Below are 26,745 nucleotides of genomic sequence, written 5' to 3'. Positions count from 1 at the left end.
TCATTTCATTTTGGTTTTGTGGCCAACCACTGCTTCAAATTGAATATTCTGTACACGGCTTATCGCTGCCAAGGCACGTTCAGGAAGAAACCTACATTTAAAAAAGACGAAGAAAGTATCAATTTAAAATCTTTGACACCAGAGTTCTTTTTTTTGTCGTCAGTTAAAATGTCCTGAGTGTTACCTGGCTTGCATTTAATTTTCCTCCATTCCTTTCCTCTTCCTTAGTCTCTGCCTCTTTCTCTATGTGTCTCTTTTGCATGTCTTTTAATATTAATAGTTCAAACTGTATGCAAATATGAAGAAAACACTAATACATAACACCCTTCTCACCCTCTCATATTAGTTAAATCATCTGAGATCTTATATTATTAATAATCTAAAGATGAAACTTGTTGATTAATCTTTATGCCAAGAACTCACAGAGAAACAACACAAGGACCCATTCCATTCACCCTTCCTCCTCTCTTTAAGTATGTGCTGAATATCTGTTATACACTTTATAAAAAGGTAAAGAACTTACAAAATGGCTACTGCTTTTAAGGAGCTTATTGTTTAGCTGTGAGGCTAACATGCCTAACTTGAAAAGTATCAGCCACACATAATTGAAGGTCAGAACTGTGAGGAGGATTAATGTGGGTTGGAATGAAGGAAGAAACTTTTAGAACAACTCAGTGTTGTTCTAAATATATATACATTTGGTGGTACTGGGGTTCCTGGAAACCCTTCTACTTCCGGGCTACACTCCCAGGCCTATTTTTTATATTTTTATTTGGAAACAGGGTCTTTTATTTATTTTCATTTTTTATTTTTTATTTTTTTGGTAGTACTGGGGGTGGAACCCAGGGGCTTTCTACCTCAGGGCTATACTCCCAGACCTATTTTTATATTTTATTTGGAAACAGGATGCCATTAAATTGCTGAGAGCCTCACTAAGTAGCTGAGGCTGGCTTTGAACCTGTGTGATCCTCCTATCTCAGTCTCCCAAGTGCAGGGATTACAAGCGTGCGCCACCACACCCGGCTGGAACAGGGTCTTTTAAGCCAGCGAGGCTGGCTTTGAATCTGCATGATCCTCCTGTCTCCACCTCCCAAGCGTGGGGATTATAAGTGTGTGCCACCACGTCCGGCATGGATGGGTATAATTTGAATAGATCAGGTATGGATGAAGGTAAGGGAGCAGAAATAACGTGTTCTGCAAAGAAAGCCATATTGAAGATCACTGGTATTGTTTACTAATCAAAAATTGACTTCCTTGATTAGGAGTAGAAGTCTAGAAAATGGGAGAATGAGCAAAGAAGCCAAGGAGATCAGGCTGGGAGATGGACAAGAATAGGAGAAGAGCCTGTGTGGGCCTTTAAATCAGTCACACAAGAAAACTCTTATATTACTAACTGCCTCTGATATAGAAAAGCTGGACAATTCTATTAACAAACTTGACATAAATGATATTTACAGAGCATTCAACAACAGCATAATACTCATTATTTTGGGGTGCACATGGAATATTTCCCAAGATACGCCAGGTTTTGGGTCATAAAACATGTCTTGATAAACTTAAAATATTCTGGTAACCACAAAGAATTTCATTAGAAATGAATAACAGATGATCTCTGGAAAAATCTCCAACTATTAGAAACCAAAAACATACTTTTAAATAATCCATGATACAAAATTTGAAAGTATTTTGAATAAAATGCAATGAAAACACAAAATATCAAAATTTGTGGGACAGAGCTAAAGTGCTACATTGGAGTGAATTAATAGCAATAAATACTTATTTTTGGAAAAAAATTAATATACACACAGTGGAATACTACTCAGCCTTATAAAAGAAGGAAATTATGCAATATGCAACAACCCAGATGAACCTTGAGGACGTTATGCTAAGTGATATAAGCTAGTCATGAAAAAAAGTAACCGCATGATTTGACTATATATAGCATCCAAGTATTAAATTCATAAAATCAAAAAGTGGTATGATGGTTTTCAGAGGCTGAAAGAAAAATAGGAAGTTGCTAATAATAGAATTTTGATCAATCGGAATGAATAAACTCTAGAGATCTTATATGAAACATCTTACCTATAGTCAACAATAATGTAATGTAGACTTAAAAATCTCTCTTTTTTTTTTTCAGTACTGGGGATTGAACCCAGGGGCGTTCTTATGTCCGAGCCATACCTCTAGCCCTCTTTTATTCTTTATTTTTAAACAGGGGCTACTAAGTTGCAGAAGACCTCACAAATTGCTGGGGCTGTCTGAGAACCTGCAATCCTCTTGTCTCAGCCTCCCAAGTACTGGAATTAAAAGTATGTGCCACCATGCCCAGCTAAAAATCTCTTCAGATGGTAGATCTCATGTTGTGTTCTTACAGACCTTTCTCCCAAATTAGAAAAAGAAGAGCAAATTAAATGCATAGGTAGAAGGAAATTATATAGATCAGTGAAGAAATTAAGTAGAATATAAAAAACGGGGAAAAAAGAACATTAGTTTTTTTTTTTTTTTTTAATTCAGTAAGCCAGGTATGGTGACACACTTGAAATCCCAGTACTTAGGAGGCTGAGACAGGAGAATCCTAGGTTTGCAGCCAGCCTAAGCTACTTAGTGAGGCCCTCTGCAACTTAGTGGAACCCTGTTTAAAAAAAAAAATAGGACTGGGTGTGTAGCTTTGAGGTAGAATGCCCCTGGGTTCCAAAAACAAAACAAAACAACAAAAACAAAAACAAAACAAAACAACAACAAGAGTTCAATAAAATGAACCTCTAACTAAACTGATGAAAAGAGAATAAATAGAAATTATCAATATCAGGAAAGGGAAATTCTAAAGATATGAAAGATAATAAGGGTGCCGGGTGTGGTGGCCCACACTTGTAATTCCAGCATTTGGGATTACAAGGATCATGGTTCGCCAACAGCCTCAGCTACTGAGTGAGGCCATTTGCAACTCAATGAGATCCTGTTTCAAAATAAAATAAAATACAAGGCCAAGAACCTGCGAGCTAGGGGTATAGCTCAGAGGTAGAATGCTCCTGGGTTCCATCTCCATAATACAAAAAAAAAAAAAAAGATAATAAGAATAAGAGGTGTTACATACAAATTTATGCCACTATACTTGACAACTTAAAGTTTAAAAATTCTTTGAAAACACACTATAAGTAGTTTGAATATACCTACAGATATTAAAGAAATTGAATTTGTAATTAAAAACTTTCTTGTTAAGAAAATTATTGCCCCAGTGGCATTGCTAAATTAATTCTATAAAATTTTAAGGAGGAAGTAATACCAATCCCACACAAGCTATTCCAGAAATAAAATAGGAGGGACTACTCTCCAGTTCATTCTATGAGGCCAGTGTTACTCAGATACAAAATCAAAGGTATGTTAATGCAGTATTGGTTTATCCTTTGCAGTGAACCAATGTAATTTACATTATTAACAAACTAAGTGAAAAGCCTGAAAGATCATCTCAGAGAGAGCCTTTGACAAAATCTATGTCTACTCTTGACAAAAACTCTCATCAAAGAAGTAATAGAAGGGCAATTCCTCAATCTGATAAAGGATATCTAGAGAACATCATAGCTAACATCATACTTAAGAGTAAAAGGTTGTACTCTTCCCTCTTAAAATCAGGAAGAGGACTTCTGGGAAGATGGCGACAGAGAAAAGCGGGGCTTACGTGCCCCGCTAAAAACCAATCTCTATTACCACAAAATCAGTGCCTTTCATCGTGAGAAAACACCATCAGCAGAGAAACAAAAAATGTAATTACAAGGGACAGAGAAAAAGAGGGCTGGAAAAACGAGACACCAGAAAGAAACCAGACCGCAGTGCTGCAGCTGGAGCCACAGCATGGAGCTGAGTGGGCACCATCTTCCCTTGCAGCACCAGGTCCCAGAGAGGAGGGGGATTCAGAACGGAGCTCAGAGCCAGAGAGGAGATACGCCGGCCTCACGTCCAAGGACGCAGCAGCAGTGCCTTACTGCTGACCGCAGTAGCAAGCTCACCAGACGGAACCAGACCAACGCACTTAAAAGCCCACCAGGCTCCAGAGAGAGCAGTGGACAGCGAGCCGAGGTGAGCCACTGAGGAACAGCCGGGCGGAAATCGGCAGATTTGTTGGAGCAGGGAGCATCTAAAGCTCCCAGTGGCTGGGCTCAGCACACCCTGCAGGGACTCAGAGCGGAGCTCAAAACCAGAGAAGAAATACGCCAGCCTCACAGCTGAGGGCGTGGCAGCAGTGCCATATTGCCACTGGAGGCAGCAGCAGTGAATTCACTGAGGCCACTACAGCTCCATCAGCGTACTCAACAACAGTGAGTCAAATTGCGGCCCCCTAGAGGAAAATCCCAATACTGCACTCCCAGGGACTTGACCCAGTTGGGAGTGGCAGTGGCAGAGATATCACACCATAGTCAAACTCCCCTCAGAAAAATGCCCAACCTGGCACCCCCCCATGGTCTAAAGCAGCCTCGATTGACTCCCTGGGTCTGAGACTCTGTGATACAACCCAGTAAAGGAGTAGTGGGGATTGAGATACCACAGACTCGAGATCCAGAGCACCTTAAGTGAAGTCATAGTGACCCAAGGGAAGAACTCAGAAAAGGCACAAACTTCTGAAATCATGGGAAAGAGGAATAACAATGGAGCAATGAATGCCCACAACCCCACAACATTAGAACCTGATAAAACAGAAATTCAGAGATTTCTAGAAGATCAAATCAGGAAAATTACTGTAGAAATAATAGAGGTGTTTCAAAAAGAATTCAGAGAGAGCCAAAAAGAGATAAAGGATGCAATTAATAAAGTAAAGGCCTCAATTCAAAGTACAAAAAAGCGATTAGACCACATGGAGAATAGAATCTTGCTCTTAGAAGATGATCACTCCATAATGAATGCATAATTTATAACTTAGGGGAAAAAATCAGACAGCAGGAATCTGACATTGAAGAAATATGGGTGCATTTTAAGAGAGCTAACCTAAGAATAATTGGAATAGAGGAGGGAAGAGAAGGTGAAACAAAAGGGATCAACAATCTCTTCAAGGAAGTAATAATAGAAAAATTTCCAAACATAGAGCAAGAGGTCGATACACAGGTCCAGGAAACTTATAGAACTCCCTTTACACAGGATCAGAGAAGAGGATCCCACGCCACATAATTGTCAAAATGACCAATGTGGAAGCCAAGCAGAGAATCTTAAAGGCAACAAAGACAAAGGGCCAAGTGACATTCAGAGGCAAACCAATTAGAATCACTCCAGACTTCCCAAACCAAGTCATGAGAGCCAGAAGGGCTTGGAGTAACATATTCCAAACTCTGAAAGAAAACAACTTCCAGCCAAAAATTTCCTACCCAGCAAAACTTTCTATCAAATTAGATGGGGAAATAAGAAGCTTCCATGACAAACAGAAACTGAAGGAATTTATGTCTTCAAAACCAGCACTAGAAAAAATACTCAAAGAGATTAACTACAAAGAAGAAATAGGTAACACACACCAGAACCAGAGAAACAAGATTTTCCATCCAACAGACAACTAAGACTGGTTATCTGTGGAGATTCATTATTTATGTTAGTCTTTTACCTATCTCTAAATTGTATTGTTTGCTTTTATTGTTGCTAATTTTTAGGATTTCTAGTTGGAATATTAATATATCTTCAGATATAGCATTTGGAAATATTTTATCCTATTCTATCAGTAACTTTTAACTCTGTTTAAATTGTCTATTTTTTTATTTTTTAGGGAGTTTGTTTACCCTTCTGTTGCCTGTGCCATTGAAATCATATCCAAGAAATCACTGCCAACTTCAATGTTGTGAGGTTTTATGACCCAGATTTTCTTCTAAAAGTTTATAGTCTTAAGATTTATATTGTCTTTTATCTATTTTGAGTTAATATTTGTATATGGTGTTAGGTAAGGGTCCAATTTTATTCTTTTTCATATAATTATTATTTTTCAACAATATTTAGTTAAAAGATTATTATTTCCTCCACCAAATGTTCTTGGAAACCTTGTCAAAAATAACTTGACAATATATGGAAGAACTTATCTCTAGGCTTTTATTTAACTCCAATGGTTTATATATCTGCCTTTATATAACAGTACTACACTGTTTCAATTATTGTAGCTTTATATGGTTTGAAATCAGAAAATATACATCTTCTAGCTTTGTTCTTTTTTGAGATCATTTTGGGTATCTAGAGTCCATATTCCATATTAGGATAGATTTTTTTCTGAAAAATAAATAAATAAATGTATGATAGTCTCACCTAAAAAAATTCTCTGGTAAGAAAGAAAGCAAAAAGAAATATTGAAATGTTATCTTTAAGTCATCAAAAGCTTGGTATCAGACAAATGAAACTGTTATTGAGATTATCATTGTTAATTTTGGATAAAGTGCTATAATATTAGATGTCAACCACTAAGCCAAGCATGGGAAGGAGGGATAGGGAGGGAACAGGGTGGGGATTGGGTAGGGGCTAACTGGGGGATGTGTGCATGTATGTCTACAAAAGTTTTTTTTTTTATCCCATTATGATGTATGAATACAGTGCACCAATAAAAAAGAATAAATAAAAAAAATTGGAGACAAAAAAAAATCAATAAGAACCCTTTCATGTATGCTCTCTCCAGTCATTCACAAGACATAAACCTGGAGGTTCTAGTTAATGCAATAAGGCAAGAAAAATAAATAAGGCCATGGAAAAGAAAAGGCGTCTTTGTTATGACTGTCTATGTAAAACACCTGATTAAATCCCCCCAAATGCCTAGCAAATTAAAAGTTTAGTAAGTTTAGCAAGGTTGTAGAATACAGATCAAAATGCAAAAATCAAACATGTAAGTACTAGCAGCAATAAAGAAAAAAAAAATTTTTTTTGGTATCGGGATTAAACTCAGGGGTATTTTACCTCTGAGCTATTCTCCGCGCCCCCATTTATTTTTTTTAACGTTTTATTTTGAAACAGGGTCTTGCTAAATTGCTGAGTTTGGCCTTGAACCTGTGATCCTCCTGTCTCAGCCTCCCAAGTAATGGGATTACAGGTGTGTACCACCATGCCTGGTTGAGAAAACATTGAAATGTCATTTGTAATAGCGTTAAAGCCATGAAATACTTTGGGATAAATCTGATCAAAGATGTTCGAGAAGTAAACACACAAAATTGCAAAATACCATGTAAAGATTTTGAAGAAGATAAAACAAAACAGGAATAATATATTTTCTTTGATTAGATGAGTCAATATTACTAATATTCCAATTCTCTTCCAATTGACATATATAGATTGAATGCATTTTCAAATAAAATTCCTGAAGGTACTTTAAATAGAGCCTTCAAAGCTGGACGTGGTGGCACACGCTTGTAATCCCCGCGCTTGGGAGGCTGAGACAGGAGGATCGCACAGGTTCAAAGCCAGCCTCAGCTACTTAGTGAGGCTCTTAGCAACTTAGTGAGACCCTGTTTCCAAATAAAATAGAAAAATGGGTCTGGGAGTATAGCCTTGAAGTAGAAAGCCTCTGGGTTCCACCCCCCAGTACCCCCCCCCACACACACACACAAAAAAAAAATAGAGCCTTTGTTATCTACTTCATTATCTGAGGTAACAGGATCTCACAAAATTACTGAGGCTGGTCTTGAAGCTGCAATCCTCCTGTCTCAGCCTACCAAGTACTGGGATACAGATGTGCACCACCATGCCCTGCCAAATTTTTGATTATTCATTCATTTATTTATTTTTGCAGTACTAGAGAAACAAATCTAGGGTGTCCTGCACACAAGGCAAGCATTCCAACACTGAGTAGAGAAAAGAAATGATTTCTTTTTGGTGGGGGAAGGGTCCTGGAAGCCCTTCTACCTCTGGGCTACACTCCCAGACCTATTTATATATTTCTATTTGGAAACAGGGTCTCTTAAACCAGTGGGGCTGGCTTCGAACCTGGCAATCCTCCTGTCTCCACCTCCCAAGCACAAGGATTACAAGCGTGCACCATCACACCTGGCTTATTCTTTATTTTGAAACCGGGTCTCACCGAGTTGCAAAGGGTCTCACTAAGAAGCTGAGGCTGTCCGCAAACTGCGATCCTCCATTCTCAGCCTCCCAAATGCTGGGATTACAAGTGTGTACCACCATGCCCGGATTCTTTTTTATTTTTATTTTTTAATGGAAAAGGCAAATAACTTTATCAAAAAATGGACAGGTAGCCGGGTGTGGTGGCGCATGCTTATAATCTCAGCATTTGGGAGGCTGAGACAGTAGGATCGCAGTTCATGGACAGCCTCAGCAACTTAGACCCCTGTTTTTATATAAAGAATAAAAAATAGTGCTGGGGGTATAGCTCGGAGGTAGAATGCCCCCGAGCTCCATCCCCAGTTCCCGAAAAAAAAAAAAAAGGATAGTGAACTAAATAAGACACTTCACAAAATAAATTTAAATAGCCAATAAATCTATGAAAAATGTTCAACATCATTAACAATCAGAGAGTAGCAAAACTAGCCTAAGATTTCACTCAAGTCCAATTAGAATGGCAATCATTAAAAACACAAACAACAACAAATGCTGGTGAGGTTGTGGAGAAGTGGGAACTCCAGCACGTTGTTGGCGGGATTGCAAATTAGTCCATCCACTTTGGAAAACAGTATGGAGGATCCTCAGAAAAATGGGAATGAACCTTCCATATGATCTAACAATACCACTTCTGGATCTGTACCCAAACTACCATGGAAACCAAACTACCAAATGAATGCATGTGTGACTATGTTTATAGCTGCACAATTCACAATTGCCAAACCATGGAACCAGCCAAGATGTCCATCAACATATGAATGGATTACAAAACTATAGGATATGTACACAATAGAATTTTACTCAGCCATAAAGGGAAAAAAAAGGGATGAAACTGTAGAACATTATGTTAAATGAGATTAGTCAGTCTATGCAGAAGCTAGGGAGAAAATAGCTTATAGGAGGAACTCTAGACAAAGAAGGAGAAACTTTAGATGAGCAAATAATGCTCATGGGTTATGAAAGAGGGGAAGAGGGAAACTCCCTAGTGCACATGATATACATTCACAAACATCAAATTCAATCATTAAGCCAAACCTGAGAAGGAGGGAGGGGGCAGGGAATGGGGTGGGAAACGGGGAAGGGTTTAATGCGTGATGTGTGCATGTATGTCTCTACCATCTTGTACCCTGCTAAGATGTATGATTGCAATGCACAAAAAGAAAGAAAGAACGGTAGAGGGAATAACAGAGGAAAGTTAATTGTTCACCACAGGGGTGGAAAATTTCCATAGCAACTTTCACAACTAAAAGGCCAAAAAGGACTGTTCATAAAAATAGTTCTATTTGTATTTCAAGTATTCTATGCTGTACTTACTTCTCCAGTATTAGAGTAATGTTGATATATGATGGAACAAAAATCATTTTCTTATTGGTAAGTATTCCATCTATCAGACTTCTTGCAACTTCATCTGTTTCTAATACAGGCCATAACCTGTGATTAAAAAGAAAAAAGTTTATTTTGCTTTAAAGTTATTTATTTATTTATTTATTTATTTAGATGCTGGGATTGAACCCAGGGTTGTGCGCATATTAGGCATGTGTGTGCTCTGCCACTGAGCTAAGCCCCTCCATTTTTTTTTAAATTAATAAAGGCAGGAAAATGAACTTACCTTTTCAGCAAATGTAGAAGTAGAGTCTAAAATGTCTCAGAGCTCACTACACAAACATCCCCTCCCTCCTTCCCATACATTCCAGGTTGATGATGTTCTGTCATCACAGTCTCAGACTTTCATTATCAAATAGGTTTATTTTTTAGCTCACACTGTAAACACACCCAAATGGCGAGAGGAGTTAGGTGGTAAGGAACAGAGAAGCCAGGGAGTGAAAAGGAACGGGTAAAATTAATCGTGGGGCAGGAGGAAGTGCCTTGGCTCTCAAGGTCTGTCGGATGCAAGGAGAATACTCTGTAGTTAGGTACACTTTCTTTCTTGTACGGGTAGGCATTCCATGAAGCCGGGTTGTTTGGAGGGCATTTGGTACATGAGCTTCTCCTCTGACTTGCCTCCCCTGAGGTTACTGAGAGCTTTAGATGTGCACAAGGAGGATTACACTACAGCTGGGTAGGATCTTCCATTGACTGAAGACTGCGATGTACCTGTATTCTTGAGTAATATTCACAAGCACAGTGTAGAACTGCCCATTAGCACAAGGTAGTTACAGAAGATGGCAGTGCAAATGAATTTGAAATCTACCAAAGTTAAGATGTCTAGGCATGGGCTGAATGGCCAGTGGTGGGAGGAGTTCTGTGCTCAGTGAACGTCAAAGCTTAATTTCTTGAGATAGTCTGTGGACCACTACAGATTACTGTGTGATAGGGGTTTCCATGGCAAGCCAGAAGAGAGCAATACAAATCAATACTTTTCTAAGTTCCTTCCCTCCCTCCCTCTCTTCCTTCTTTCTGTGGTGTTGGGGAGTGAACCCAGGAACATCCTACCTCTGACCTATACTCCCAGCCCTATTTTATTTTTTATTTGGAAACACTGTCTTGCTAAATTGCTGAGTTGCTGGACTTGTGATCCTCCTGTCTCAGCCTCCCAACTACCATGATTATAGGCATGCAACACCACACAAGCCTTCTGTCTCCTTTCCTAATTTCACCTTCCTGGATCTTTAACCCAGTCACAGAACCACGCCCGACATTACCACATCAATGTCAGCTCTTGATGAGGACTTGGAGTCCAGCAGCCTGGGTGAGAATAATCCTAAACAGGTGGGTTTGTAAGGACAGGGTAGTAACAGTGATGAGATGCACACGTACAATATATCAGTGTTTTTTTGTTGGTTTGTTTGTTAGTTTTTTGGTGGTACTGGGGGTGGAACCTAGAGGTTTTCTATTTCTGAGCTAAACTCCCAGACCTATTTTATATTTTATTTGGAAACAGGTTCTCACTAAGTTGCTGAGAGCCTCACTAAGTAGTTGAGGCTGGCTTTGAAGCTGTGCGATCCTCCTGTCTCAGCCTCCCAAGCGTGGGGATTACAAGCGTGCGCCACCACGCCCGGTTATAACAGTGTTTTCTACCTGCTTCCAGACTTGCCTGGTGTGCTTAGAAAATAAAACAAAACACCACATTCTCAGTACTGGAGCCCATCCCAGCTGACTGAATCAGAATCTCTAGGGAAGAGCCTATGAACGTCTATTTTTTTTTTTTTTTTTTTTTGGTGGTACTGGAAACCCTTCTGCCTCCGGGCTACACTCCCAGACCTATTTTTTTTTATATTTTTATTTGGAAACAGGGTCTCTTAAGCCAGCACGGCTGGCTTCGAACCGTGTGATCCTCCTGTCTCCGCCTCCCAAGTGTGGGGATTACAAGCGTGTGCCACCACGCCCGGCTGAACGTCCATTTTTTATGTAAGCTTAAGGAATGATTTTTAGTACCAGGCAAATTGAAAAAAAAAGATGTTAGCGTGCTTTATATTAGCATTGTGGCCAGTGTGTGGTCTTTAAAAATGTGGCACATACCTTTACCTCTCCATAGCCTATTTGAGGAGGATGAAGCGCTCATTCATTCATTAGATATAATTTATCTGGGAGGTGTGGTGTCCAGGATAGAAGAATCTCTCCCTCCCTTAAGCACACCCCTCCAGCCCACCCCTACTCATTCCTGTCGCCCAAGTGTGTGTTGACCTTTTTCCTGGACACATATAAATACCAGTTGCCTAATTCATTGATAGCTGACAACTCTTGCTAGTCCCCAATGTGGTCCCCCCAGACCCTTCATTCATATAATTTCAAAGTGAAACTTAAAGCAAATAAAAGAACATTAATAAGAAAACATGTCCCCCTCCCCCCTATTTTCTCAGTTGACCTGCCTGAAAGCGTCTCTTGTCGTTTTCATATCATTCTCTCAGGCCACATCCTCATCCTAACTTGAGTTTGACCTTACCTTGTGCTTGGGTTTTTGGTGAACCCGGTATTCACAAAAACTGGGCAGAGACACGAGGTTTTGATACCAGTTTTCCCCAGGGCTTCAAGTTCTGTGGTCAGGGCTCTGTGAAAGCCAACAGCAGCAAATTTGCTGGAACTGTAAAAGAATTTAACCACTGTTAGCTAGAGGGTGGCGAAATGCAGACCTCAGTTTTCTGTAAGAAGGAAGAATCATTTGGGTTGAGAATAAGTTAGCCTCTGCAAATTGGCTACTGGTGATTTTTCTGAGGATAAAAGGCCACTCGTTTTCACTTCTATTCTGTGTGTGTGTGTGTGTGTGTGTGTGTGTGTGTGTGTGTGTTACTGGGATTTGAACCCAGGAGCATTCTACCTCGGAACTATATACCCAGCCCTATTTTATTGTTTTTTTTTTTTTTTTTTTTTTTTTTTTTGGTGGTATTGGGGTTCCTGGAAGCCCTTCTACCTCCGGGCTACACTCCCAGACCTATTTTTACATTTTTATTTGGAAACAGGGTCTCCTAAGCCAGCACACACGGCTGGCTTCAAACCTGCGCAATCCTCCTGTCTCTGCCTCCCAAGCGCGGGGATTACAAGCGTGCACCACCACGCCCGGCCTTATTGTTTCATTTTGAAACAGGGTCTCACTAAATTGCAGAGGGCCTCACAAAGTGAATGAAGCTGATTGCAAATCTGTTATCTCCTGTGTTGGCCTCTCAAGTACTGGGATTACAAGCATGCACCAACATGTCTGGCCACTTATATTTTCCTATATGGATAAAAAGAATTCTGAATGTGCCCCAATTTATTTTTTCTTTTTTAATGTTTTTGATGCTGGGGAATGAACCCAAGGCCTTGCTTACCCAGTACTCAGTTTGCTAACTAGCAAAGACATCAAAAGGACGATAAAAACTTTATTGATTGACTTAATGCTCGCTTTTCCACCCTAGATGTAAGATTTTTCCATTCAATTGTCAAAATGTTTTCCTTTTTTTAGTATTTAATATTGATATCTTTATATCAAAGGCTATAGCTTAACTTTTTTTTGGTGTGTGTGTGTGGTGCTGGGGATTGAACTCAGAGGCATTCTATCTCTGAACAATAATAAACAAGGGCATTGAAAGTGTGTGTGTTTTTTTAAAGGAGAAGAAAAAGAAAATTATTACATTGGGCTTTTACATTTCTAAACATGAAAATTATAGCAAATGTTTAATCTGTGAAACCCTTGTTTGTGTTTTAAGATGATAGGGGCGGCTTGGAACAGCTATATATGTGTGCAACAGCAAACTAACCAACACTGAAATCTCACTGTATCTGTGACCGCATTCAGTGTCAGGAACAATTTGTTCCATGATTAGATTTACCTTTGAATGTGTATCTATAAGTAAACAGTAAGTCAACTCTCTCTCTCTCTCTCATACAACACACACACACACACACACACACACACACACACACACACACACACTTTCACTGAACACACTGGAAAATGTTTGGATCCAGAGTCCATTCTGATTGTCTTGTCTTGAGCCCTCAGGCCGTGACATAGGTTTGTGTTCATTTTAACTTCTTTATGTTTTACTCTGTGTTTCATATTTTTTATAAACATCTGCTCATTCCAGGATATAATGGAAACACACTTGGTATTAATGCTTTCTTATATCGCTCTACAGAAGAGATTTATAAAATCTGAATATATTTTAAATAAAATTACAACCAGTTTCATTTTCTTAGAAGTCATTTAATATTATTCTAACCTATAAATTCTGTAAATTTATGACTTGGAATCTGAAATCTAATAAGCTCTTAAAAGTACAGACATAGCTGGGCGTGGTGGCGCGTGCTTGTTATCCCAGCATTTGGGAGGCTGAGACAGGAAGGCTGCAGTTCACTGGCAGCCTCAGCTACTACTTAGTGAGGCCCTTCGCAACTCAGTGAGACCCTGTTTCAAAATAAGAATAAAAATAGGGCTGGGGGTGTTGCTTGGAGGTAGGAAGCCCCTGGGTTCCATACCTAGTACTGCAAAAAAAAAAAAAAAAAAAAAAAAAGTATAGACATATACAAGAATCAGACAAGTAAGACTTACCAATATGGGATGAGGTACGGAATGACTCCGTGGCCACACACTGAAGCCACTGTGACAATGTGGCCATAATTTCTCTTCATCATTGAAGGAAGAAGTGCTTTTGTGATCTTAAGGTCCATGCAGAAAGAGGAGAAACAATGACACGGGTATTAGAGTGATTTTAATTTTGGTAAGACAGAATGGCATTTCAGAGAAATTCTACTATGAAAAGAAATACTTAAAAGGTTCAGTAACTACTTCTATACACAGGATAGAAACAAAGATAAAAATGTATTGGTTCGAGCTGGAATTGAGTGTTCTGTTCTGTATATCACATGCCAAGAACCCACCAGGTTTTTTTTCAGAAGGAATTAAATAGCTCCTTTTTGGATGTCATTTAAATAATATTATTATGCTCATTATCTTCTGCAGAAGTAGGGATTGAATTCCAGGCAACATGAATGCTTGACAAGCACTATACCACTGAGTTATACCCCTCCCCTAAGTAATATTATTATGGGAGAAATTCAGTTCTCAGAACTAAGGGAATTCTCTATGATAATCTAGTATTTATTTATTATTATTTGGGCCTTTATCGTTTCAATGACAAGAACTGACATCTTGTGTACTTGTCAAGACAATTGGGAATAAGCTAAGAGTTCTATACTTATCCACAATCTATTGTGGGTAGATTCAATATCTCCCTCTTAGTAATATTATGTATTTTATGTCCATATTACTGGCAACAAAAGATTCTCTAAAACCTTTACTGTTTCATTAGAAATACCAATAGTACTTTATGAGAATTTTGTAAATCCACTACAGACTTCATGCCAAATTTGTAGAGCCAGAATCTCCAAACTAAGCCACCACAAAATGCCTGACCCACAGAACTGTGAGGGGATAATGAACATTCGTTGCTCTGAACTTCTAAGTTTTGGTATAATTTGTTACGCAGCTCTCGCTAACTAATACATGAGGTCCCTGTGTAGTTTGGTGGGCGCCATGAGAGAATGGAGAACGTAAGGGAACATAGCTCTTCTCCTCTCTTCCACAGTCCAGATTTGCCTTAGGTTCTACCCAAATATTGGGGCCCTGGAAGATGAATTCATATTGAACTCCATTGTTTCAGCCTCCCACAAAACTAACCAATTCTAAGATGCCTGCCCCTTCTTTTCCTTTTTCCTCCCTCCCTTTTTCCCTTCCTTCTTTCCTTCCTCCCTGCCTCCCTCAGTTCTTTCTTTTGGATCCCTTTTGGTTTGGAATTGAACACATTTCTTGGGCACATGCTAGTTAAATGCTCTACCACTAAGCTATCTACCACCCAGCCCTTTTAAAATATTTTATTTGGGGACAGGTCCTCACTAAGTTCCACACTGGCCTCAAACTAGGGATCCTTCTGCCCTAGCCTCCTGAGTAGCTGGATTATAGGCATGCCCCATGGTGCTCTGTGAGGCATATTTATAAGTTCTAGCATTCCATGGGTGTAGAACTTATCTTAGCATCCCTTCAGAAGTGCTCAACTGAGGTAGGATAGTAGAAATAAATATGTATCTGGGTGTGGTGGTGTATGCCTGTAATCCTAGTACTTTGGAGGCTGAGATAGGAGGATCACAAGTTTGAGGCCAGCCTCAGCAACTTAGTGAGCCCATGTATCAAAAATAAGAAAAATAAAATAAGGCTGAAGGTGTAGCTCAGAGGTAGAAAGCCTGTGTGTTCAATCCTCAGTATCATGAGAGCAAGAGGAGGGAGGGAAGGAGGGAGAGGAGAGGAGAGATACATAGAAATGAGAAAGGAGACATAAAGTGGAAACAAGGATCCTGTAACTTTACTATGGAAGGCTGTGGCAAAATTCTCTAGTATCCTTACTCCTCAGACAGGCCCGTTAGTCCTGAGGAGTTTAAATGTCTTTATTAATTACTCGGAACACTACTGACTGCCCTCGAGGACAGGCCACGTGGCTTACATTCTGGTATGCTGTGCCATGTAGACTCTGTGTCCTTCTGTCGGAGACTCTGGTGTTTCCATTCAAACAAACTGGATGATATCTGGTTCAAGAAGAAGATCTGGCCAGTTTCCCACCCAGAAGTACGTGGACTTCATCATAAACTTCATGCATCTTAAGGGAAGTTTTCAGACATGCACAGAGGCGTCTGACTCGTACTCACCCAAAAGTGCCCTAAGATGTTGACCTCGAACGTTTTGGTGATCTCCTCATCCTTGGTACTCAGAAGATCCGCTGGAAAGATTGCTCCAGCGTTATTCACCAGGATGCTCACGTCACCCACTTCTTTCTGTACCTTTAAAATTGAGAGAGCACATTCATTGGACACGTTGTACAAACAGGTTCGGGACCTAATAATCTGGAATTAATTTTTTTTTAATTTTTGGGTAGGGTCTCTTACCCAGTTTAGGCATGAGAACACTCATATCTTAAATCGTGGCTGCAAAGAGGAAACTCTCATAAAGGTGGACTAAGTTGGTTTTTGTTTTGTTTTAGGTACTAGGGATTGAAACCAGGAATGTAGTACCTCTGAGCTATACGCTCAGCCCTATTTTTAATTTTGAAAAAGGGGTTCACTAAGTTGCTGAGTTTCTCATTAAGTTACTGAGACTGGCCTTGAATCTGCTATCCTCCTGCCTCAGCTTCCTAAGAACTGGGATTATGGGCCTGTGCCATCATACCCTGTTTCTCTTTTTTTTATTAACATTTGAATTTTAGTACCCAATATATCATGGATTTTGAAAGTTTACTTGTAAAGTAAAATTAATATATGTGTTGATAAATTGGTAAGTTCTGACCAAATATTTTTAAAGTGCTGACTGAGTTGTCCTGATCCTTCCAACTTCTAGCCATGTGACCTTTGCTGCCTTAACTCTCTGGGCCTTGATTTGCTCATTATAAAATGGTGCTAACAGGATCACTGAATTACACTAAATTAAAGGCTGAAATATTTTATTGGAGTGTTTGGTTCATTGTGAGCTCTTTGTATTTACTGTGTGTGCGTGTGTGAGTGTGTGTATTACTGGAGACTAAATCCAGAGGCTTCTACCTCTGAGCTACACCTCAGACCTATTTTGTTTTTTAGTTTGAAACAGAGTTTCACTAAGTTGCTGAGGGCCTTAGTCACATTACTTCATTTAGCAGTAAAGTCTCTCTCTCTCTCTCTCTCTCTCTCTCTATATATATATATATATATATATATATATATATACACACACACACATATCAATATACATATATCAATATACATATATACAATATATATACAATATATATTGTATATCAATATATCTATATCTATCTATATATATAGATATATTGATATATAGTATTATGGTATTGGAGGTTGAATCCAGAGGCATTCTACCTCTAAGCTACACCCGTACCCCCATTTTATTTTGAAACAAGGTCTAGGTGGGTTTCCACACACTGACTTCAAATGCTGATGCTCTTATCTTAGCCCCCCAAGTACTAGGATTTCAGGCATACACTATTGTGCCTGGCATCAAGTCTCTTTTCATCTTCTATGTCTGTGGCATTGGAGATAAAAGCATGTGTAGAAACGCATGACCTGAGCGCTCACCTGACTCACAGCGCTGTAGATCTCCTCTCGGTTACTGCAGTCCACCACATACGCATGCACCATGACCCCTAATTTTCGGCATTCAGTTGCAGTTTCCTCAACACCACGCTGTAATTGGGGGCGGGGGGTGATAATCAGGAAAGAGTAGAGATAAAAAGCATTGGAGAAAAAAATATTAAAGAAAAGATTAAAATCCATGTCCAGAATGTTTCCTTATTTGTAAGGGAAAATCTTGAGAGAGATTGCTTGTCTCGTTTGTAATTAAATGGCATGCATCTTTCTACCAGGTAACACTTAGAATAACACTAAAGCAAAAGCAAAAAAAATTCTCCATCATTTGTTCTTGCAGTTTCTCCTCTTAGCAGGAGGAGGCAGCTTCTCTAGAGCAGGCTGCTGCGTTGCATGAAGAACATTCACGATGCCGCTGCTCTTGATGGTGTCATGCGTGGAAATGTTTCTGTATTGAGAAGGAAGGAAGACTGGACAGTTAATTTAACACACCTTTGAACTATGCAGTAGGCAAAATGTGCTGAGCAGCAGTTCTAAAGTAGTGGTATTTCTAAATTCTGTGTATTTTTTTTAATCAACTCCCCCCCCCCCCCCGGAAGGGAAGAATATAGAAGGATTCTTACTTGAGAAAGACTCTCATAGGGAGACCATGTCACTATCCTAGGGGATGATAATAGTATATTCTCTAGGTGATTTGGAGGGAAAGGGGTAAGGGTTACTGGATGATTTTTGTTTCATTAACAACCATGTACAACACTTGTGGGAAGCCATTAAGATTTTCCCCTAAAAGAATATTTCTGATTCAGTTGACTGTCCTTTGCCCAGAGTCAACAAGGTTTGGGGTCATGGAAAGTTCAAAGTAAAAAGGTCTGGAAGAAGATCAGGTGGTGATGGCAGGAGGGTACTGATTAACCTACCTGTAATGTATGTGCTTTGGATTGGTCTTTATTGTATTCTGGTGGTGATAGCGCGAGGATATTGATTGACCTGTAACTGTATAAATACCTCTAGAGAAATAAACCCATGGGGGGGGGTGATTTGGCTCGGACACCCCCCCCCCCCGCCATGCCATTCTGGCATGGGGCTGTAACTATCTTCTGTATTTCTATCTTTTTAATAAACTTCTTTAAATCTTCAAAAAAAAAAAAAAAGACATAAACCCACAGTCAGCCCAATAGAGAATATTGACCCAGGAGCAGTTGTTGGCCCTGTAGGAAATATTGACCCAGAAACAGGGGTCGACCAATAGAGATATTGACCCAGGAGCGGGGGTTGGCCAGTAGAGATAGTAGGCTGGCGGCCTCCCCACGTTAGAATTAAAAAATTAATTTTTCATCCCTTGCCTCTCTTCAAAACCCGTACTTTTGCTGGCTGTCTCCGGCAATCACTCTAGGATGTGGAGACAGATCATTTCCAGGTTAAATTCAAAGACCTCTTTTGTCTTCTCCTCTCCCTCTCTTTCCCTCCCTCCTTTCCTCCTTCCCTCCCTCCCTCCCTTCCTTTTTTCCCTCCCATCTTCCTTCCTTCCTTCCTTCTTCCCTCCCAGGAATTGCACCCAGAAGCTTTCTACTTCCAAGCCACACCCCTAGCTCCTTTTATTTATGAAACAGGGTCTCAAATACGGAGGACCTCACTAAGTTGCTGAGGCTGGCCTTGAACCTGCAATCCTCCTATCTTAAGTCTCAAGTACTGGGGTTACTGGCATGGGACACCATGCCCAGTGATTATGATTTTATAGTTATACTTTGTGGCTGGGATGTAGTTCAGTGGCAAAGTGTTTGCCTTGCACACACAGTGCCCTGGGTTCAAATCCTGGTGCAAACAAAAAAAAATTTTTTTAAATCAAGTAATTACAGCTGGGTATGGTGGCGCACGTTGTAATCCCAGTACTTGGGAGACTGAGACAGGTGGATCACAGGTTCGCGGTCCATCTCAGCAACGTGTGAGGTTCTCCACAACTTAGTGAGACCCTGTTTCAAAATAAAGAATAAAACAAGGCTGCAGATATAGCTTGGAGGTAGAATTCTCCTGAGTTCAATCCCTAGTACCATAAATAAATAAATAAATAAATAAATAAATAAATAAAATAAAATAAAGTTACACTCTTCCTCTCACAATATGGAAGCTATTCTCTGTGATGAAGAAGAAAGCACATCTGAAGTCTTTTCCTTTGCGGACTGGATCATAGTGGACTTGCTCTTACTTGGAGCTACCCCCAAAGGAACGGTGGTTGGCTTTCCTCAGTCAGTACTACCTCTTCTGGGTCCTTTGCATTTCACTACTTTGGGCTAAACCCTTGAGAAGCATCCTGAAGTCTCCCTAAAACAGACTTTAATAGAGATCAGGACCATTTTAGCCAGGACGGCGTCCCTTCGATTCGCCTTCTGAGGGGTTGCCGAGGGGTAAGTGGGAGGCAGGACAGCCTATCCCTGACTTGGGCTTCCGCTGGCCGCTCACTCCTTGGCAACACGCAGGTATCACCGTGCACTCTCCATTCACTCAAGGTCCAGAGAGAGCATTAGGAAGGGGAGCTTTCATCTTTCATGGTGTGACTAAAAATGAAAAATCCTTCAGGCTTACAATTGAGCTGGTACACATCAAGATGTAAAGCTTTGTCTTTTCATCAATGAAATGTATGTTAGCCGCCGGACGTTGGTGGCTCACGCTTGTGGTCCCAGAACTTGGGAGGCTGAGACAGGAAGATCACAGTTTCAAGAACGACCTCAACAACTACGGGAGACCCTGTTTCAAAATATAAGGTAAAAGGGGTTGGGGGTGTAACTTGAAGTTAAGTGCCTTTAGGTTCAATCCCTAGTACCAAAAGAAAAGAAATGCACGTTAGCTTCCTGTCTAGCTAACACTGTTTCGACACTTGTTGCTGCTTCCCAAAGCACTAGTTTGGGCGGAGTGAGTGCCATGTTGTAGATGTGCCTCTCAGCCTGGACACAAAGCCAGCTGGCACTGTCCTGGACCAGAGAAAATCCAAGTCATATTTACAGACTCCAGAGTGAATCATTTAATATCTTCAGTGTTTAACCATAACATCAAGGACTTAAAGAGAATGTACAAGGTCAGGTTACCCATCCCTCAGGCAGAATCTTAAGTCATTTTTAATCTGACTTCTTGCTAACTTTAACTTTACTTTTGCCTTGTCAGTGGAAATACATATATAATGGTTTTTCTTCTTTCTTCTTTCTTTTTTTTTTTTTTTTTTTTTTTAGGTCTGAGGATGGAACCCAGGGACACTCGACCTCTGACCTATACCACCTGATACATATATAATGTTTTTTCTTCTTTCTTCTTTCTTTTTTTTTTTTTTTTTGCAGGTCTGAGGATGGAACCCAGGGACATTCGACCTCTGACCTATACCCCCTGCCCTATTTTTTATTTTTTATCTTGAAACAGCATCTCACTAAATTGTGGAGGGTCCACGAACTGTGATCCTCCGGTCTCAGCCTCCCAAATGCTGGGATTAAAAGTGTGTGCCACCATGCTTGGCTAGTTACTGGAAATTTTAAGATTAAATTTCAAGATTAAAATTTAAGATTAAAAGATAAAAAGATTAAAAAGATAAAAAGATTAAAATATTAAAAGATTAAAAAGATAAAAAGATTAAGATTAAATTTTAAGATAAAAAATGGAACAAATATAAATAGAATGGCAAGATGGTGGTGGCCTTGATAGCTGGCAGTGGCCAAATAGGACATGTATTCCTCTGAGAAACCCTGGGCATCAGATTTTGGTTTAATATCTGATTGGGACAACATATAGAGACATTTATAGCCACGACTTGACAGATCTAGCTGGCAGAGACGGTGGGAGCGGCCAGTATTAGGGAGAGGTAGATAAATCCAATCCAATCTGCCTTGAACTGTTGAAGAAATCTCCCCCAAAAAAGACTGCTCCTGCCCCACATGCTCAGGAATTCTGGACAACATACTATGTAAGAAAAGTGTCTGGGGCATTTTGGAGGGAACCCCGCCCGTATTGCTGGGCCGGCTCGCTGTGCGGGTGTCCCAGGAGACCTCAGCTCATGGCCGCCATGCTCATCTGCGCTGTGCTGGGGCCAGGGTGTGCTTGGAGCAGCGGATCCCGCTCTCCATGGTGAGGCTGCGAGCCTCCACTTTCAGTGGAGAGATAAAATCTATTGCTGCTAGGGAATTGGGCTCCCAGCTTCTGCAAATAACACATGATGTTTTCTTCTACTTAAAAAAAAATACATATATATCTATATATATGTTTATATATAAGGAGGGAAAACTGGGAACCTCTGTAAACATCCTGCCCACAGTGACAGGGACCGGAGCCCGCTGCGTGGTGAGGCTGGGTCTGGAGCCAGAGAGGCTGGGCCTGGAGCCTGCTGTGTGGCAAGGCCAGGTCTGGAGCCTATTGCACTGCAGGCCTGGAACTGGGGCCTGCTCCACAGCAAAGGGCCAGCAGGTTTCTTCAGCTGTGTGGCCAGGAAGCACTACAAGCAGCCGCTGCCTCACCTAATCTCTCGGCAGATTTCCAGATCCAAATGATCTCTTTTAGAAAAAATTGGTTGTGAGTGGATCATCTTGTCTAAATTACTCGCCTTCTGGCTTTCAGGTTTTCAGTAAGTGAGAATAAATGTGGAGAAATAGAAGCTCTAATACACTCTTGGTGGGATTGCAAGTTGGTGCAACCACATTGGAGAACAGTATAGAAGATCCTCAGAAGAAGGAAAATGAACTTACCATATGATCCAGCAATACCACCTCTGGGTATCTACCACAAAGAATGGAAACCAAAATACCAAACTAATGTGTGAACAACCATGTTCATAGCTGCACAGTTCATCATTGCCAAACTGTGGAACCAGCCAAGATGTCCTTCAATAGATGAGTGGATTTTTCTTTTTCTTTTTTTTTTTTTTTTTGGTGGTACTGGGGGGTGGAACCCAGAGGCTTTCTACCTCTGGGTTATACTCCCAGACCTATTTTATATTTTATTTGGAAACAGGGTCTCGCTAAGTTGCTGAGAGCCTCACTCAGTAGCTGAGGCTGGCTTCGAACCTGTGTGATCTTCCTGTCTCAGCCTCCCAAGCGCAGAGAATACAAGTGTGCGCCACCACGCCCAGCTATATTTCAAAACTATGGGATATGTACACATTGGAATTTTCCCAGCCACAAGGGAGAACAAAATTATGGCATTTACAGTGAAATGTCACACACACACAAAAGAAATTAGATGCCTTTCTTTCCTTCCTTCCTTCCTTCCTTCCTTCCTTCCTTCCTTCTTTCTTTCTTTCTTTCTTTCTTTCTTTCTTTCTTTCTTTCTTTCTTTCTTTCTTTCTTTCTGTGGGCTTGGGGATGAAACCCAGGGGCATTTGACCTCCAAGCTACACCCCCTGCCCTATTTTTTATTCTTTATTTTGAGACGGGGTCTCACTAAGTTGCGGAGGGTCTCACTAAGTAGCTGAGGCTCTCTGCGAACAGTGATCCTCCAGTCTCAGCCTCCGGAATGCTGGGATTACAAGCGTGCGCCACCACGCCCGGCTTTCAGATGCTTTTCTTAATGTGCAAAACATTAAGGAGAAATGGGTAACAGGATGAACTTTAGATAAAGAAGGGACCCTATAGAAGAGCAATTAAGGTGACATATCTGAGGGGATAACAGGGAGGATATGGGAAACTTTAAAGCACATGATGTACTTAAACATATCAATCAGGAAGCCAAGCATGGGTAGGTGGGAGGGGGAGGGAAAAGGTTAGAGATTGGGTAGGGGCTGATTGGGTGATGTGTGTATGTATATCCCCACAAGCTTTTTATCCCTTTAAGATGTATGTCTACAATGCACCAATAAAAATTTATAAAATAAATAAATAAGTAAATTAAAAATGGAACAAATATAGTCCTCTCCCCCAAAAGACATACCTGGAAAGAGATCCAAAGATTAGATTTAATCAAGCCCTTTTCATGGATTTTATACTGATTTATATTTTTGGCAAATGTCCAAAGAGCAGACAATACCTGAATTTATAAATTCTTGTTCTCTTCTAGAAAAAAATGCTTACTTTGTACAGAGATTTATTTAATAGGTCTATGGCCATAACAAACCTGAACGTATCCAATCTTGTCTGACCTCAGAAATTAAGCAATGTCAGGCTTGGTTAGTATTTGGATAGGAGATTTGACTTAACACAACTAATGTTTACCACGTGTTAGGTATTATACTAAGCATGTAAAATGCTCACTTACTTATTTGACAGTAGTTGGTGACCTTTTTTCTGTAAAGGGCCAGATAGTAAACATTTAATTAATTAATTCATTTATTTATTATTGTGGTACTGGAGGTGGAACCCAGGAGCTTTTCTGCCTCCGGGCTATACTCCCAGACCTATTTCTTTTATATACTTTATTTGGAAACAGGGTCTCACTAAATTGCTGAGAGCCTCACTAAGTAGCCGAGGCTGGCTTCGAACCTGTGTGATCGTCCTGTCTCAGCCTCCCAAGCATGCACCACCAATCCTGGCAATAGTAAACATTTTAGAAGTCTGTGTGTGTGTGTGTGTGTGTGTGTGTGTGTGTGTGTGTGTATGTGTATGTGTGTGTGTGTGTGTTGTGTGTGTGTTGTGTGCATGTGTAGACACTATTTCTGTTATGTGTTCTTTATATTTTTTTGATTTATGTTTTGATATTCCTTTAAAGTATGAAAAACATTCTTTTTTTTTTCAGTACTGGGGATGGAACTCAGGAGCATTCTACCTCCAAGCTATACCTCCAGCCTTATTTTTTATTCTTTATTTTTGAAATAAGGTCTCACTGAGTTGCAAAACACCTTACTAAGTAACTGAGGCTGTCCATGAACTGCAATCTTCCTGTCTTGGCCTCCCAAATGCTGGGATTACAAGTGTGCGCCACCACACCCGACTCATTCTTAACTCTATAGGTTGTCCACAAATTTAGCCCTTACTCTTAATTTGAAGTAGTTCAACCCTTACGGCCCTATTCTGTGTGTGTGTGTGTGTGTGTGTGTGTGTGTGTGTGTGTTAATTGGGATTGAACTCAGGGGCATTCTACCTCTGAGCTCCATCCCCAGCCCAATTTTTTATTCTCCTTTTGAAAAAGGGTCTCACTCGTGCTGGGATGTGGTGGCGCATGCTTGTAATCCCAGCATTCCGGAGGTTGAGACCAGAGGATTGCGTTTCGCGGACAGCCTCAGCTACTTAGTGAGACTCTCTGAAACTTATTGAGACCCTGTTTCAAAACTAAAGAATAAAAATACAGGGCAGAGGGTGTAGCTTGGAGGTTGAATGCCTGGGGTTCCATCCCCAGACCCGCAAAAAAAAAAAAAAAAAAAAAAAAAAAAAAAGGAAAGAAAAGAAAAGAAAAGAAAAGAAAAGAAAAAGGGTCTCACTAAGTTGCAGAGGGTCTCACAAATTTCCGAGGCTGTCCTTGAACCTGTGATCTTCCTGTCTTAGCTTCCCAAATAGGTATTATAAGCATGTGTCACCAGTCTGCTTGTTTTGTTTGTATTCAGTGGTACAAACAAAAGAGATTGTATCCAAAGGGGTTTTTCTTCCAGGATATCCCCCCCAGCACTTTTTTTTTTGGTGGTACTAAGGGTGGAACCCAGAGGCTTTCTACTTCCGAGCTATACTCCCAGACCTATATTATATTTTATTTGGAAACAGGGTCTCACTAAGTTGCTGAGAGCCTCACTAAGTAGCTGAGGCTGGCTTCGAACCTGTGCGATCCTCCTGTCTCAGCCTCCCAAGAGCGGGGATTACCAGCGTGCACCACCACGCCCGGCTCCCCCCCAGCACTTTTAATTTTTATTTTGAAACAGATCCTCACTAAGTTGCTGAGGCTGGCCTCAGATGCACACTCCTCTTTTTTCAGCAACCCAAGTACTGGGATTACTGAGGTGCACCACCATGCCCGGTCCCTATTCCCCTTTCACAGATAAGTAAACTGAGGGCTGAGAGAAATTGTGTAGCTTGTCTAATTTAAGAAACTTGGAAGGATTCTGTCTCCTGTGATTTTTGTTGTCAACCTGGATATTGTGGCATAAAAACCACGGCTTAGGTCTCAATTATATTCCCATTATCTACTCAACCTGATGCATATGTATAATAAGGCTTTAGGGAGTTTATCAAACTGTGAACAAAAAAAGTACAAAGATAAGCGCTACTAAATGGAGAAAAATTTTAAAAGCATCTGGCTTTAGAAGGTGAACGGATAAGTAAATTCATTACCTTATTAATATCCCACAGGATCAGTTTGCTTTTTTGTTTTGCAAATTCATAGGCAGTCAGCCTGCCTATTCCATGCCCGGCTCCGGTAACAAGAACAATCTCTCCAGCCACAGATTTCTTCTTCCGGGGAATGAAAAACTTCAGCAAGGACTCCAGGTAGGAGTAGATGATGATGAGAGGAAGCAGGAGAAGATCCAAGACAATATTCATGGCTCTGTCCTTGTGCAGCGCTAGGCAAGAGAAGCCCTCTGCACTGCAGGAGGAGCTGTGTGCCCAAGTGTGAATGAACTGCCAGAGGGAGGCAGGCTCTAGCTAGTAGTCTCATGGGTCAGACACACCTTGGGGTTTTGAAGTGATGCCAATTGCTAGTAAAAACAACTCCGGTCAAGGGAACCCTGAAGAGTGTGCTCTTTGGACAAACTTATCTGAGAAGCAGTGTGTACCATGTTTCGCCATGAGATTGCACCCCTAGAAATCATTCCAGAGATATTGCATCACCTAGCAGCCTGTCAGTCTAATTCTTTTTATTTTCTTTTTTTTTTGGGCGGGGGGTGATACTGGGGATTGCACCCAGGGGCATTCTACCAAAACAGGGTTTTGCTAAGCGCTGAAGGTCTTGTCAAGTTGCAGTTCTCCTGTCTTAGCCTTCCAAATACTGGGATTACAGGCATATATCACTGCATCTAGTTTTGTAAGCATATTTCTGTAAATTGTTTGTGTGTGTCTTTTTTTTTTTTTTTTTTTTTTGGAGGGAGAAAAGGAGAAACAGATATCATCTTAAAGAAGTTTAAAATATGGGTCAACGAGCCTGGCCTGGTGGCGCCCGCTTGTAATCCCGACAATTGGGAGGCAGAGACAGGAAGATCGTGCAGGTTCGAATAGGTTCGAACAGGTGTTTGGGAGTGTAGCCCGGAGGTAGAAG

At 40.5% G+C, this 26,745-nt stretch overlaps 1 protein-coding gene across 2 annotated transcripts; it reads right to left on the bottom strand.

Moving 5' to 3' along the window:
- On the bottom strand, nucleotides 1-26,033 carry HSD17B13 (hydroxysteroid 17-beta dehydrogenase 13; the record flags this gene model as incomplete). 2 transcript variants are annotated; one of them, XM_080698098.1, is made up of 7 exons in its annotated part: nucleotides 1-91; nucleotides 9,373-9,489; nucleotides 11,942-12,079; nucleotides 14,027-14,133; nucleotides 16,174-16,305; nucleotides 17,593-17,700; nucleotides 25,824-26,033. In XM_080698098.1, the coding sequence occupies 7 exons, from the start codon at nucleotides 26,031-26,033 to the stop codon at nucleotides 1-3; spliced, it is 903 nt and encodes a 300-aa protein (XP_080554224.1). The 2 variants fall into 2 exon arrangements, with proteins under 2 accessions (XP_080554224.1, XP_080554225.1); XM_080698099.1 differs by lacking the exon at nucleotides 17,593-17,700.
- Between the last annotated feature and the right edge of the window lie 712 nt (nucleotides 26,034-26,745).

Source organism: Muscardinus avellanarius (assembly GCF_963383645.1).
Source record: "Muscardinus avellanarius genome assembly, chromosome: 6".
Taxonomy (NCBI): domain Eukaryota; kingdom Metazoa; phylum Chordata; class Mammalia; order Rodentia; family Gliridae; genus Muscardinus; species Muscardinus avellanarius.
This window is presented reverse-complemented; position numbering and strand designations above follow the sequence as displayed.